We start from the raw sequence: 16,568 nt of genomic DNA, 5'->3' as shown, positions 1-16,568 counted from the left end.
CAATGCTCAGGGAAGCACTGCTTTCTGGTAGGGCTCCCATGCAGGCCAGCTCCTCTGGCTCTTGGCGGCAGGGGGACAACCACGTTGGCCAAGGTTTAGCCAAGTGGGCTTTTCTGAGCTCAGCGGAAATATCCTCCATTCCCAGACAACCCACCTGGCCCCCATGATGGGCCTACTGAGGATACAAACAGAAGGGACTGGCTCTCCTCCCTCCCAGGCCCTAGTCCCCACCCGGCCTCTGCCCCTTCTCAGTGGGCACTGACTTTCCCACCCAGACTCATGGAACTGGAGAGAGGAATTTTGATTCAACTGGGTTTTGTTGTTGTTGTTGTTGCTGTTGTGGTTTTTGAGGAAGATTGGCCCTGAGCTAACATCTGTTGCGAAGCTTCCTCTTTTTTTCCTTTCTTTCCTCCCCAAAGCCCCAGTAGATAGTTGTATGTCATAGTTGTACATCCTTCTAGTTGCTCTATATGGGACGCCACCTCAGCATGGCTTGATGAGCGGTGCGTAGGTCCACGCCCAGGATCCGAACCGGCGAACCCTGGGCCGTTGAAGCAGAGCAGGCAAACTTAACTGCTATGCTACTGGGCCAGCCCCTCAACTGTATTTTAAGATCCTCATCTTTACCAACCCCTCCCTTAATCTTACCAGACTCAGGGAACTCTCTGCCATTAGAAAATTTAAGAGTAATGGATCCCAAAACAGATAGCACCAAAACATTTTCCCTAAGGAGCTAAGGAAAAAATTTAGTATCTTCCCCCAAACCTGGCAGTCACACCTGACCCCTCCTCTTCTGCATCACCCACACCAATTGGTCACCAAGACTACAGAGTCCACCTCAGTTGCTCACATCTGATACCTCTCTCCATTTCCACTGCTTCTACACAAGTTCAGGCCTCCATCCACTCTACTAGGATTACTGTGACAGCTTCCTCACTGTTCTCCCCACAGCTACTCTAGCTACACCTGAAAACATTCTCCATAAGCAGCCAGAGAGATTTTCTAAAATCTGTTCCTTATCACTCCTGACTAAACTGCTTCATTGCCCTTAGGTTAAAGTTCACATTCCCTAGCATGGCACACAAGGGCCTACGTGACCTGGCCCCCGCTTACCTCTTCTGCTGCTTCTGTCAATACTCATTCCCACACACTGTCCCCCAGCCTTTGTCCCGAATGTGTCTTTCTCTCTCCAATCTCTAGGCTTTGACATGTGTCAATTACAGCCTTCTCCTTCCTCCTCCCTCCTCTATACTCATCTTCTACCCAGTGTCAGCTTTTCCTGACTCACTCCCAGGACTGTACTTGAAGTCCCTCTTCTGTGCTCCCCAGGATCTTGTACTGGCTCCTGTCATTGAGCTTCTCAAATGGCACAGTCATTGTCTGCTGCTTGACCATCTCTCCCATTAGACCATGAGTTCCTTGGGACTGGGATTATGTACTGCTCACTGCTGGATCCCAGGACCTAGCACACAGTAAGTGCTCAACAGATGTTTATTTAATAGATAGTTGAGTGGAAGGATAGCCAGCCCTGGTGGTCTAGTGGTTGAGATTTGGCACTCTTATCGCTGTGGCCCAGGTTCATTTCCTGGTCAGAGAACCAAACCACCCGTCTGTTGGTTGTCATACTGTGGTGGCTGCATGTTGCTGTGATGCTGAAAGCTATGCCACCAGTATTTCAAATATCAGCAGGGTCACCCATGGTGGAGAGGTTTCAGTGGAGCTTCCAAACTAAGACAGACAAGGAAGGGCCGGCCCCGTGGCTTAGCAGTTAAGTGTGTGCGCTCCGCTGCTGGCGGCCCGGGTTCGGATCCCGGGCCCGCACTGACGCACCGCTTCTCCGGCCATGCTGAGGCCGTGTCCCACATACAGCAACTAGAAGGATGTGCAGCTATGACATATGACTATCTACTGGGTCTTTGGGGGAAAAAATAAAATAAAATAAAATTAAAAAAAAAAAAAAGACAGACAAGGAAAAAGGACATGGTCACCCACTTCAGAAAAAATTGGCCATGGAAACCCTATGAATAGCAGCGGAGCATTGTCTGATATAGCGCCAGAAGGTGAGAGGATGGTGCAAAAAAGACGGAGCAGGGTTCTGCTTTGCAGCACACAGGGTCACTGGGAGTCAGAATTGACTTGACGACACTAACCACAACAAGAGGAAGGATAGGTGGCGGAAGAAAAGCTGCCTCTCTCAGGCCTGCTGAGTGATTTCTGTCAGGCCCCAAGTCTATCCTACTACTGTGGCTCACCCCTATTCCCAGTGGAACCTTGTCTAGCAGCTATAGGGACACACGAAGAAGGTGTGAGCCAAGCATTCTGGACACATACCATGTGAGAGGGAAACCCGAAGGGCTGTCTCTCCCTGGGGCCCTCTGAACAGGCCATGGAGAGGAGCCACGGGGCCTGGCTCCCATCTGTGTGCAGAAAGAGAACAGATGGCCAACCAGCTCCCTCAGAGTTCCCTGGGGACAGGCAACGTGTGGACACAGTTGATGGATGGCCTGATGGGCAGGGTGGCCGCCAGGAGCTGTCCCTGTGGGGCTAGAGTTGTCAGGGTACCCCACCCAGGAGCCTGGAGGAGGCGGACAGACTCTTTCTTGGCATGGAACTGGGGTTAGAACTGCTGCCAAGAAAAGGAGCAGGAGGAGGAGTGGCAGGAAGAGGAGGAGATAGAGGACGAGACCCGCACAAGGGGCCGCAGCACTCCCACACCAGCTCTGGAGTCTGTCCTGGGAAGCCAGAATGCAGGGCTCACCCTACTCCTCTCTGGTGTGGTGTGGGTCCCCACCACCTACCCAGGTAGGAAAAGATACAGGTGGTTTCTCAGTCCTGTGCTTCTCATTGTCCTGTCAGATGGCTCTAGGAGACTCAGGAGGACGGGGCTTTCTACTATGTCCCCTGCTGGATCCCCCAGGCGTTAGCCTGGGGAAGAAATCCTCTGGGCGCCACCTGGGCTTGTCGCATGGGGGCTAGAGCAAGCCAGCATTTCAGGGATACCAGCTGTAGAATGGAATGTGGAATTCCCCAGAGCCTCCAAAGCTAAACCATCTACTTCCCGAGGGATGGGGTAGCAGCAGCTCGTTGGGAAGGGAGAGTGGCTGGGAAATATGAGATGCCAGGATGATCTCTGTGCTATAAAGAGAAACTAAGCAGCATCTGGGATGCCAGGCTCAGGGCCCCACAGAGGCCTGTGCTGTGGTTCAGCAGGGAGCTGGCAACAATACCCCAGGGGTTCATTCTTTAAGAAGAAAATTCCATCTGTTAAAAGCAATGTTAGCCTGGGAGAAGTAGCCACATATAGCAACACGGTATGGTCCTTGGTTCTGAGACAAAGATCACTCCCTCTAAGAGTTCAGTCTAGCCTGGAAGCTAACACATAGTAGGTGCTCAATGTGTGTTTCTGGAATAAATGCGTCCAAGTCCTTCCCTGAATTCCATGACAGGCTCCTTCCCCATTCACTACCCCTTCCTGACTAGCAAAGCTGCCTGACCCCACCAGCCCCAGGGTAAAGGAAGGTCTGGAACCCAATTCCAGTGCTTCCTGCCAGACTCTGACCTTGCCGCTCCCAGGCCCTCCAGGCCTGATACGCTGCTAGGCTGAGCCACCATCTGAGCATCCACTTCCCCTCCCCAGGAGAAAGCTAGGGCCAGGGCTCTGCCTGCTTCCTTAGCATTTCCTCCCACTTCTGACTTTGACACATCTGGCCAGTCACTTAGTGCTGAAAGGTCCTGGCCAGGCTGTGCACTGGTCAGGCTGCAAGGACCAGATCTGGACAGTCCTAAAACCCACAGCTGGGAGAGAGGGATGACCAGAAGCCAACTCGTCCTTCATGTGCTGTCTCTAGGCAGAACATTCCAAACTGACATGCAGCCACCCTATCAAAAGACCCCTGGGGTTAGAGATCTCCATCTCCCCAGAGACCTGCTCAGGCTCTAATCTCAATCTCTTCTGCTCCTGTGTCACCCCCTCCTCTGCTGTTTTGTGTGGGCACGCTGACAGTTGGGGCCTCAGGAGCAGTCAGGCCACACTATCCCTGCAGCCTTTGCCAGGGCCGTGCTTTTTCTTCTTGCAGGAGAGGTCATGGAGACTCTTAGAGCCCAGGGCATCTTTATAACCCAGATCCAGTCACTCCCCTGCTTCAAACCCTGCAATGGTCCCATTTCACTGGGATAATATCTACACTCCTACCATGATTTACAAGGTCCTCCATGATCTGGCCCCTGCTTATCTCTGCAACCTTACCTGGTATTCTACTCCTCACTCACTCAGGGGCCAGAGGAGGCCTCAGGTCATCTCCCCAGGAGCTACCAAAGCAGCTGTATATCCCAGATGTTCCATGACGGCCCTGATTTGAAATAATTTATCTTTTTTTCATCTCCAATATCTAAATAACATGGAAATCCTATATTTAGTCCAGATACCAGTCTAGTAGTAGACTAAAATTCCAGACTGTTTCTCATATCTGGAAGTGGCACATGTTAGCCTTCATGCCCCAATTTAGGGCTCAGGAAATATGGTGCCCAAACCCCTAACCCACCCTTATATCATGAAGCTTGTATCACTGAGTATCACTCCCTGCTGAGGTCACTCCTCCTCGCAGGCCAGGTAAGTTGCCCCTGGAGCCCACGGGGTGGCACAGCTTCACCACTCACACACTCGCTAGGCTCTGCTTGCAGCTCTTGTGCACCCCAATCATCCACCCAAGTACAACCGCAGGAGATGCCAGCATTCCCAACCCCCGCTCACCCCTGGCTGCCCCGGGAAACACTCACATTGGCCGGCTCCCTGCGGGGTCCCTCGCCACTCCGCAGCCAGCTCTGGCTCAGCTCGCTGAGCTCTGGGATGGGTTGTACCTTGAGCCGCACGCTGTCCCCGGACTGCCGGATCATCTCCACAATCTCATCCCTGGACTTGCTCTCCACGTTGTGCCCATTAATCTCCACCAGACGATCACCTGGCACCAGCCCCAGGGCCAGGTCCTTGGTGCCGGCACCGGGCTCAGCAAAGTGAACCACCCTCCGATAGACCTGGCCCTCGGGGCCCCGATCCAGCATGGTTGTGCGCCGCAGCGAGAAGCCAAAGTCTCCAGTGGGCCTTCGTTGCAGCTCCAGCTCCCTGAGGGCTGGGGGTGGTGGGGGCACCACGGGAGGCAAGCGCAGGTCAGCCGGGAACCTTTTAGTCACCAGCTCAGGGAGTCGGGACCGGGGCCCTGGTCGAGGGATGCCTGGGCCAGGATGCTGCATCAGCTGTCCCTCTAGAGTCCTCACCTCCACCTGCGGAGACGGGGCAGCAGAGTGCTCTGAGGGGGTGGAGGTTTCTGAGGCACTCTCATCCCGGCTCCGCTGGGAGAAGGAGAAGCGCTTGACAATCATCTGTGAGTTCTGCTTGGCCAGGGAGCCGAACTTGGCTGCTCGCTGCAGCACAGAGCCACGGAAGCTGCCTTCCTCACCCTTGAGGTCATCACTAGAGCTGGCTGTGCTTAGGTGGCCCGAGTCCAGGATGACGCTGCCCCTGTTGCTGTCGGAGTCGATGTCAGTCAGGTGCAAGTCGGAGCCGCTGGCCACCTTGATGGGGATGGGGTTGGAGATTTCCAGGCGCGTCTTAGATTCACGCTTGGAGGAGCGGTTCAGGTTGAAGAAGCCACGTCGCAGGCTCATCTCCTCCAGGCTCCGCAGTTCTGCCGCCGACATCCGCTCCTTCTTCTCCTTTTTCTCCTTCTTCTCCTTCCGCCCGCCATCTTTGTCCTTGTCTTTCTTCATTAGGTTAAACATGGTGGGGCGCTGTTTTTAGGGGTGGCACCCCCAGAGGATTATGAGTGCTTAGTACAGGTCCTTTGTACCCCACCTTGCTGCTGCAAACAGAAAAAGAGAAAGGTTATTCGAGCAGAGCCTCTGCCTGTGTCTCCAATCCAGACAAGGCCAACTAATGAGCACAGCTGCCCCTCACTGAGGGCCAGGTGCTCTGCTTCACACAAGACTGCCTCAGTGAAGTTAATCCTCATGACACTGCCATGGGGAGGCCTATTATTACCCCCATTTTACAAATAAGGAAACTTGAGGTTTAGATAAGGTTGTCAAGGCCCAGACTCCAAAGTCTGTCATTTGCTATAATCCCTGATAGACCCTGGCTTAGGTGTGCACGGAGGTGGCATTTGGGAGATGGGACCTCCTGGCAAGAGGATGCCATCGAGCCAACTTGGGACCTGACTTAAGATTCAAACACATAGGAAAAAGGAAAGGTTCTCTGTGCACCATCGCCTCCCCACAGCCAATGTCCATTAAGGCAACAGACATCGCAGGCTACTGGGCTCTTTCCTAAGCCTGTTATCCCTAGAGCAGCAGCCTTAGCCACTGCCTAACAGAAGACCTCAAAGAACCAACACTTATTTAATGACTACCAGGCATAACGCCAGGCATGTTACACACACAATCTCACTTGAACCTCACAGCATCCGTGCAAGGTAGGTATCATTATCTCTACTTTACAAATGAGAAAACAGGGCTCAGAAAATTAAGTATATGTTAGTTGTCACACAGCTAATAGGTGGCAACACCAGGATTCAATGGCAAATACTGTTTTCTTTCTAGGGCCCGGGGAACCAAAGTGACGCAGGGAGGGAAGGGGAAGTTCCAGACTGAACAGAGGACAGACAGCTGCAAGGTGGGGGTGGGGGTGGGGTCTGCTGGATAAACAGGATCCTGAAAAACTCACATCCTTTTCCCCAGACTAACACCTAAATATAGCCTCAGGAAGAAAGTTGTGGCAACCTGAGAGAAAACCCCAGCTCCAGGGCACCGGCGCCTACAATGCCAACCTACTCCCACCCTGCACACACCCAACTGGGGACAGGACAGAGAAAAACTTGGTAGGGGTGGAGTTGAGAGAGCCTCTTTTGTTCTAACCAGCAGGGAACAAGAAGTAGAAATAGGCCATGCCACCTAATTAGAAATTAAATCTAAGTTTTTCTCTCTCCATGAAGGCCTCCCCCTCTGATTTCTAAACACAGGACCTACAAGCTTACTCCTTCCAGCAATGACTTCTTACAAGGCCCTGGAGAGGTCTTTCCTCTCTGTGCACCCCACCCCTACAACCAAGCAGGGCCCTCCAGGCTCCCCATTCTACTGAGAGGGACCCCCAACCCACATACAACGCCTAGGATGGGCATCAAGGCCAGGAACTCCCAAGGGCCCCAGTGCACTGGCCATTTGCTTCCCCCGTGCCCAGCACCCTGATTCATGTGGTTCCTGAGAGATCAACATATCCTTTCTAGAGCAGCGCTGTCCACAAGAAAGATAATTCAAGCCACATATGTAATTTTAAATTTTCTACCAGCCACATTGACAAAGGTAATAGAAACAGGTGAAATTAACTTTAACAATATGCTTTATTTAATGTAAATATATCCCAAACATTGTCATCTCAACATGTAATCTATATAAAAAATATTGAGATATTTTACCTTCTCTTTTCCATATTAAGTCTTCGAAATCCAGTGCATATTTTACGCTTAGAGCACATCTCAGTTCAGACTAACCACATTTTAAGTATTCAACAGTCCCATGTGGCTAGTGGCTATAGGATTGGGCAGTGCAATTCTAGAGAAACATTTAGTTGTAGAGCATATCCAAAGAGATGGGAAATCGGGCCCAGTCACTAGCTCCCTGTGGACCTAGCAGGCACCCCTTTCCCCTTCTGACCTCACTTTCTACCTGGTAAAACAAAGTTCCCTCTGACCTTTTTGCTTCTACTGCTCCACAGTACCCAGGAGTAGGAAGACAGGAAATCTAGGGCCCAGGAAGAGCAAAGCCAGGGCAGCCTTGACCGGCAGTGTCTGGACTGATCTGGGGTTGGGGAGTGCCTCAGAGCAGGCACCCTCTCTTCAGGGCTCTACTTTGACATGGGGAGTCTCTCTCTCCTTCTGAACGTGGATGGGGGTGTGGCACAGACCTACCATATACCAGGACGTGGGATCTTCGGCTGGTCACTGCCCACCTTACCCCTCACCCCTTATTACCTGCACTGTCATAAAAGGCCAGTTTAGAAGATGGCTCCAGGGGCACCTGTGGGGGAAATGAAGAAAAAAACCCACCTCGGGGACTTGGAGGGGACAAACAAGTATCTCAGCCTCAGCCCAACCACAGAGAACCCAACTTTTTTGCTCTCCAGTTCTCATTCTATAATCCTTACCCAATCCTGGCTTTTTGCTGGGGGATAGATATCTGGGCAGTATCAATGGCAAATAGGCCCCAGAACTCTGGAATCTCTGGGCTTGAGAGGTCCCTGAGAAGTAATTTCATGTAAATCCCCGTCCTGGCACAAGCGTGCCGCTCACTGTCCTTGTGACAGGCAGGAACAACAGACAGTCCCAGCAGCAGCACAGGGGAGAGCGCTGGCTGGAACTGTTAGGAGATCTGGTATCTACGCCTGGATCTGCCAACAAATCGCTGGGGGACCTTGAGCCTGTCACTTTGCTCAAGGTTGGACTAGATGATCTAGGTCTCTTCTAGCTCTAAAATACCAAATATCTAAGGCTCTTGTGGACACAGGTTAGTTATTAACTTTCTGCCAAAGTCACCCCTCTCATTCCAACCCTGGGGCCTTTGGAGACTGAGTCCATTTCAGCCCTTCCCTCATCACCCCGGTCCTGCCCATTACCTTTACAGCTCACAAGGAACCCCCTCCCTGCTGTCAGCCCTACAACTGCCAGGCCTGGCTGTGGCCTGGGTTCTCTCCTGTGCCATGTGTCTGGAGCTACTTGCAGCCTCCCCCTCCAGGGTCAGACCTGCAATGCAGCTGTAGCTGCTGCTGCTCCTATGCTCCTCAGCGCCCAATTCACCAGAGACCTGGGCTCTGTCACCTTCTTGTAGACCTTGGACTTGCTAGCATTTCCTGCCCTCAGGTCCAACATCTCCAGCAGCAATGACATCATCACCTCCCCACTCTCCATTCCAGGCTGCAGTTTCTACCCGCCTCCCCTTCATCTGTTAACTTTTCCAGTGAAGGCAACCTTATAGTTTTTCTGACCTCTTTCTCTGTCTTTCTCCCCTCACTCTACTCCAGGAAGCCATTCCTAACTTTAAGTGGAGGAAAGGTATGTATGTAAATTAGGATATGTAAATTGGGGTGTTACTAAATCATCTTGACCCTACTATCCCTCAAATCAAAGTACAATTGACTCAGTCAACTCAGCTGCTTTATCACTTTAACACAGAAAGCATTTTGGGGCCGGCCCCGTGGCTTAGCGGTTAAGTGCGTGCGCTCTGCTACTGGCGGCCCGGGGTTCGCATCCCAGGCGCACACGGATGCACGGCTTCTCCGGCCATGCTGAGGTGGCGCCCCACATACAGCAACTAGAAAGATGTGCAACTATGACATACAACTATCTACTGAGGCTTTGGGGGAAAAAAGGAGGAGGACTGGCAATAGATGTTAGCTCAGAGCCAGTATTCCTCAGCAAAAAGAGGAGGATTGGCATGGATGTTAGCTCAGGGCTGATCTTCCTCCCAAAAAACAAAAAGACAGAAAGCATTTTGAGGGCAAAGCTCATTCAACTCAAATATGCCTCTATCAGTTCATCAACAGGAGAAACAATTTACATATTCACCAATTTACATATTCATATAATGGAATACTACTCGGCAATAAAAAGGAAGGAACTACTGATACATACCACAGGGATGAATCTCAACATATTGTGTCAAGTGACAGTAAAAGAAGCCTTTGACAAAAGAGTACATACTGGTATGGTACTATCTATATGAAGTTCTAGTCTAGGCAAAACTAACCCACAGTGAAAAAAAGTCAGAACAGTACCTCTGGGAGGTAGGGTCGGGTAGGGGTGGGGATTGCCTGAGAAAGGGCATGAGGGAACTTTCTGGGGTGTGGTTCATGTCACTTATCTTGATAGGGATTTGGGTTGACAGGTGTATACATTTGTCAACACTCATCAAATAGTGCACATAAGATTTGTGCATTTCATTGCATGAAATACTCGCTCAAAAGAAAAAAAGAACTGTAAACAAATATTGAACTCCAGTTAATGATATGTACACTCAAGTATTTGGGGCAAAGTATACTGATGTCTGCAATTTACTTTGAGAGCATCAAAAATGTAAGATGGCTTGATGGATGAATCAAAGGATAGATATGTGATAAAGCAAAGATAATAAAGCGTTAATTATAGAATCTAGGAGGTGGGGGTGTTCCCTGTAAAATTCTTTAACTTTTCTAAATGTTTGCAGAGCTTCATGATAAAATGTTGGGAAAAAATATGCATCTATTAAGCACCTACTAAATGCAAGGGATATAAAGATAAATAAAACTAATGAAAGAGTTAGCCTTCAGATGTCAGATAAGAAACCTAGGAACAAATCCAAGTTAATAGCCATGCAATCTCGGACAAGTCACTTAGGGCCTCTGTGCCTCCGTTTTCTCACTTGTAAAATAATAACAGTACCTACCAAATAAGGCATGGGAATTAAATGAAATATGTATATAAGCCCTTCATATAACGCCTAGCCCAGAGTAAGCCCTCAAGAATGGTACCCAATAGTAGCGAGACCATTCTCGCCATCTAAATGGGATGGTAGACAGGATAGCAAAGTACACAAATGACTATCAGCACAAGTATGACTCAAATAAGTCTAGACATCAAATCTCAATGCTGGACAGGACCTTTGTATATGGAAAGTAAAGCCCAAAGAAGTGAAGGCAATCCAGTGAGCACATGGCCAACCTGGATCACACTGGCTCGAGTCCAGAGGCCTCATATAGCTACTGCCAAAGATATGGACAGGCAATTCACAGATGCAGAAATACAAATGGCGAACAAACATGAATAGGTATTCAGCCTCAGTAATACTCACAGACATGTGAAATAAACAGAGGTATACTGTTGTTCACTTAGCAGTTCAGTAAAAACTACCAAGATTAATAACATCAATCAGAGGACGGGAGCAGGGCATCTCATACTTGTTGGGAGTATAAATTGGTATAAGGAGGGCAAGTTGGCGGTATCTACGAAAATATTTAAATGTACATATTCTTTGGGCAATTCCACTTATAGGACATCTATAGATATATTCACACAATAAACATCGCTAATCTTTGCAGTACTGTTTATAATAGCAATATTCTGTCAATATAAATGCCCATCACTAGGGGAATAGCTAAATTATAGAACTGGACAATTATTAAAAAGAATGAGGTAGTTTTGTATATATTGACCTGGAAAGATTCTATACAATATGTTAAGTGAAAAAGCAAGTTGCCAAATAATATATAATTTTTACTAAAATTTTAAAAACTATATGCACGCATATATATACACGCACGTTATGTATAATATTTGCATATGCATAGAAAAATGTATGCTCTGGGAAGAGAAAGGGGTTTTAGAAGAGTCAAAGCAGATTTCTGTTTTATCTATATTTTAATTTTTTACAATGAGAATAGCTGGTAGGGGTGTGTGTATATCCAAGCCTAGGGGCTTTCAATACTGGGATTATGTGTTTTTATTATATTGCGTGTGTGCGTGTGTTTTATTATATTTTTCTTCTACTTTTATGCATGCTATTTCCTATAGAAAAAGTATTTTTAATATTTATATAAAATTATAATATGTAACATATATTAAACTATAAATATATATAATACGTAAATATATATAACAAGCTTTTAAAAAATAGTCTGGAAAAGATCCATTACAAAATTTTTCTCTGTGGAGTAGGGGCAAAGAGGGGTAACGCTTTAGCTTTCTATCTAGTACACTTCCTGTGGATGAAACCTTTTTTCAGCCTATGTTACTTTTGTGATTTTAAAGATTAAAAAAAAAGAAAAATTAAAAAGAAGGGCTTGACAAAGTAGTAAGCCATCCATTTAGCGTCAGAGCTGTAAAGGGGGTTTGCAGTGGTAAGTTCAAGCCTTGCCATTTCATGCTTTGAAAAAGTTTCAGTGACTTGGGGGACTTGGTTAAAATAGATTTCACTGGTGTCTTGTGGCTTTAAGTGGGGACAGATTTAAGTGGGTCAGCTTGCAGCTGACAAAGTAGAAACCCCAGGAAATGGAAACTATAACGTTAGAATCCCAAGACAAGGGCGTCCAGACTTGGCTGCTGTGGGTGGATACTTAAAAAGGTCAGTCCCCCCGGACCACACTCATAAATAAATACAAAGGAAATACTTTCCCAAGAGAGCCAGCCTCTCTCGAGTGCCCTCTGACCTCCCTGAGCGGCCGTTTCCTACAGCCCCGAGGCCTTCTTCTCGGCGCTGGCCGGCACCGAGGGCAGCAAGGGCGCCCGGTGGGGCGCGCACAGCACCTGGCCCGGCCTGAGCGGCGCGGAGTGCGCCGGTCGCCGCCGCCGAACCTCTTCCCGGCCGGTCTGCTGGGCTCCGCAGCGCCCCGTGACTCACTGCCGGGTCACACGGAGCTTATCTGGCTCCAGGTGTGCTCGCTCCTCCGACTGCACGCTTCTCACATGACATCAGCCGGCCCGCCCGCGGCTCCGCTCCCTTCGCCCGCCGCAGCGCTGGGAGCCCGCGGCCCTCGGCACTTCCAGGCAGCCGGGCCGGATCGCCGGCCCCGGGAGAAAGGAGAGCGGGAGAGGGGCCAGCTCTCGGCCAGGTCCCCCGCTGCTCCTCCAGGTGCACCTCCTTGGCCACTGCGGCCGGTGCCTGGGCCTGCTATGGCCTCTGGGCGCTGAGCTCAGCTAACACGACCCACGCCACCACCCCCACCTTCTGTATGACCTTGAGCAAGTCTCATCACCTCTCTAGACCTCAGCTATTTCAACTATAAAATCTCCAGGGGCCTGAGAGTTCAGACTTGGCCCCAAGCCCTTGCCTTTGCAGGAGAGGTATTCTGCTCAACCACAAACTGCAAGTTCTAATCCTGCTCTGCCTCTGACTTGCTGTGTGACCTTGAGCCCATCACCCAGCATCTCTGAATATCAGAGAATAATAAAAATAATCCCTTGTAAGTGAAGATAAAGTACCTGACAGAGAGAAAGGGCCCTGGGCCCTGTAAAATCGTCAGTCCACAATTAAACCGCTGCTTGACTGTAAACTATTTGAAATGTCAAGGGAATGTGGATAATTTATAAGCCACACAGTTCCTAACTCCAGAGAAAGGGCAGGGAAGTGAGGTGGGGGGAGGAGTGGAGGCTTTCCAGGTCTGCTCCCCACCCCTCCCAATTCAGCTCCTACCACTGCACCATCCTCCCTCTAATTTAGGCTACCTCAGAAAATGGTTATGGGGGCTGAAGTGCAGTGAGCAGATCTTAAAGCACCCCGGAGCCTGACCCAAAGCAGAACCTAAAAGCTCCATCAAGCCCCCAGCCCATGTCCTGGAGGAACCTGTTAATCATAGCAACGGGTGGGCTGGGCCCTCCTGTCCCCTCAAACTTTTAAACCACATCAGGCCAGAGCCCCTCGGCTTTACCCACCATACCCAGGAGAGGCCTGGGACGAGGCCTGGGGCCCAGGGCCACCATCAGGACCCTGCTCACATGGATGCTCTGGTTCCAGTCTGTGGCATCCACTCCAGGTGAGGGAGGTCTGGCTGGGGACAGACCTTCAGTGTGAAGGAGAAAGAACAGCCCTGCTGCCCTGCAGACCTGTGACACACCAATTCCGGATCAAAGCTTCCTGAGTTCCAACAACTCCCTGCTCCACCCGAGTAGGGTGGATTATCCCTTTCACACAAGCCCCAGCTCTGCTCCACCCAGTCCACCTTCGGGGGACTCTGGAGTTTTCAGGCCCAACTTCTGAAGACACATGCACCCTTCACTGAGCGGCCTCAAGCTGGGCCAATGAAGGGGGCTCCAGGAGACAGGCTGGCTACCCAGACTACCAGGAAGTGAGGTTGAGGGACCAGGCAGGAGTCAGGAACAGCACAATCCACATGAGGGCTTCTAAGGAGAGCATAGGGCACTGCAGGAAGCCCTCAGGCACACACCCTGGCACCTGAGCCAGGCCAGAGAGAGTAAACAAACTAGATACTCGGAGCTGCCAGGCACCAGGTCATCAACTGTTCGAAGTTCAAAGCTCCCAAAGGAAGTGACCACTGGCATTCTACCCCTCCCACACCTACCCTCCACCCTCACCTGTGACCCTTCTTATTCCCCTAACCCCACAACACAATAGCTTGCCCATGGTCTTCCTGGAATTGAGGCCCCAATTCCAATGTCCCCAACCCCAAATGGACAAGCACACCTCCACCCGAGGCTATATATAACCAGTCATGTCCAGCAACCAGGAGGATGTTTCCTGGAAAGCCCTCATCACAAAAGGACAGAGGGGAAGCTGAGGAGGTAGCAGGCCATTGACAAAGAGCCAGCGAGGTCTGTCAGGAAGCCAGAGACCTCAGGAGAGCCACTTTCAATATCCCCCAATAGAAAGTAGCCCCTGAACCGAAAGGGTGGGGAATATTAGGCAAGGCCTGGCCCGTTGCCATGACAACAGGATACCAACCTGCCCAAGAAAAGGGCTCCAGACTTGGCAAACACACGGAAAGGCAGCTTGAACCTCTAGATTCAGTGTCTTGCTAAGGTGATCTTGCCCTGAATCACCAGGATGACCTTCCCTCCCTTACAGCATGGCCCCCAACACACTTCACATAGTTCACTCTCCACGGGGGATTTACAAGGTCTCCTCAGCTACATGCCAGGCACTCTAAAAGACAAAACAAACCCACAAAAACCAGCCCGAATCATTGGCAAGGTCCAGGGGGGAGAAATTCCAATTCTATAATTTTGGGGGACCATCTGCTGGAAAGCTCTTCCCAGGAAGCATGGTCCCAGGCCTCGCTACACAAACACAAACCATGAAGACACTGCCAAACACATGCCCTGTTGTCCAAGTGACCGGGCAAAAGGAGTCCTGCTTAAAAAACAAACTGGCTGTCTCCCCCACCAACCCCCATCCCCCTAGCTCATTCTGGCGGGCAGCCTTTCCAACTAATCAGCAGGACACATGTGCCTTGCAACAGGGTGACACCCCATCCCCCACACCCAGCCCCCCCTACAACAAAGCCCCAATGTGTGGTGTGTCCCCACAGGCCTTATCTCAGGCAGGAACATGACCCTCACCAGGCTGGGTACCAAGCAGCACCCCTCAACACGGGGGTGGGGGGCAGCTAACCTTACCACCTCCCCTTCCCATTGGCGAAACAACTGGCATGACAGGTTAGCAGGGCGGGGCGTTGGGACAGGCTCTTCCAGAGGCCTGAGGCAGGCTGTCCGACCTTCCCACACACACCCCACCCCTTTGCAGGGAAAGGTGAGATGAGCAGCCAGTCACAGGGGAGAGCCTGCAATCCCTAATCCCCAAAGCCTACCATTCACCCACCCCCCCATCTTCTGTCCCAGGGGGAGGGGGCCTAGGGAAGCGGGGGCTCCATTGTTTTGCCAGCTGTCTAGCAGCTGCTCCTTTGAGAGGAGCCCGCTGTCGGTCCGGCAGGGAAAGGGTGAAGGCCGCTGGGAGGGATAAAGGGCTCGATGGAGGTGCTCGCCTTCTCTGCTGCCCTCCTCAGACGCCCAGTCGGTCGGTCTGTCTGGGGGACCTGGGCCTGGCCCTGAAAAGCCCCCTACCCTCGAGGCTGCAGCCTCCAGCCCGCAGCTCGGGGCCACCTGGGCTCCCCTAAGCCCCAAATACCCCCAGACTGAAGGCCACCCTGCCCAGCCTCCCCGCGCCCCCAGAGCTGGCAAAAGGGGCCGGACGCCCCCTCCCTCCCCTCGCGGTCGGCCCCCACTCCCGGGCGCCGAGCTCCGCAGCGCGGCCAGGGACCGGAGCCGGGAGTCCGGGCCGCTGCTTCCAGGGGACAGGGGAGGAGGAGGAGCCGGCGGGCCCCGCCGCCCGCCCGCCTTCCCGGCCCGAGCCCGCCCCGCCGCCCCACCGGGCCGGGCCCGCCACCGAGGGGCCGCCCCCTCCGCCCCGCACTCACCGGCCGCCGGAGCCCGCCCGGCAGGCAGCAGAAGCGGAGACGCGGCATCCAGCGGCTCCGGCCCGGTCCGGGCTGGAGCGCAGCGCGGCGCAGCGCAGCGCCGCCCCCCGCGGCCGCGCGAGCAGAGCCGAAAGGGAGCTCCCTGCTGGCGGCTCCGGGGATAAACGCCCGGCCTTCCTGGCAGCGCCTGGGCGCGCCTCCAGAGCGGGCCATGCGGGGACCGGGCGCTGCCCTGGGAGACCTCTGTCCGTGTCCGAGAGGGCCTGCCTGGAGGTCCTGTCTGCACTGGGCGCTCGAGGCTGCTGGACATGCCCAGGGCAGACACCAGGATCATGTTGAATGTATAGAACAGGTTCCGTCCAGGGTGGTCACTGGACTCTGCTGGCTGTGTCCAAGAGGGTGCTGCCCAGGGCAGTACTGTCCGGAGGAAGCAATCGAGTCTTGCTGGCCACATCTTCCTGGGGTGGCTTTGCAGAGGCAGACATAGGGCGCTGCTGGATGGTGCCAGATGGCTCAGTCCAAAGCAGGCACTGCCTGCCACGTCCAAGGTGGCACAGGCAGAATGTACTCCCCAAGGTGGACACAGGCTTCTGGTGGTTTGGTCTGAGAGAGCCCTGCCTCAGGT

General features: G+C 51.9%; 1 protein-coding gene across 8 annotated transcripts in view; it reads right to left on the bottom strand.

Moving 5' to 3' along the window:
• Positions 1-16,037, bottom strand: part of MYO18A (myosin XVIIIA) — a 96,382-nt gene extending 80,345 nt beyond the window's left edge. For all 8 annotated transcript variants that reach the window (XM_087440706.1, XM_087440707.1, XM_087440708.1 and 5 more), the window contains exons 1-2: positions 15,944-16,037; positions 4,777-5,855 (exon numbers count right to left, since the gene is read on the bottom strand). In XM_087440706.1, coding sequence (XP_087296832.1) covers positions 4,777-5,775 — 999 coding nt within the window. In that variant the 5' untranslated portion in view covers positions 5,776-5,855; positions 15,944-16,037. The remainder of the gene's footprint in view (positions 1-4,776; positions 5,856-15,943) is intronic.
• Between the last annotated feature and the right edge of the window lie 531 nt (positions 16,038-16,568).

This window comes from Ceratotherium simum, chromosome 16 (assembly GCF_057802395.1).
Source record: "Ceratotherium simum simum isolate JZ-2026a chromosome 16, ASM5780239v1, whole genome shotgun sequence".
Lineage (NCBI taxonomy): Eukaryota > Metazoa > Chordata > Mammalia > Perissodactyla > Rhinocerotidae > Ceratotherium > Ceratotherium simum.
This window is presented reverse-complemented; position numbering and strand designations above follow the sequence as displayed.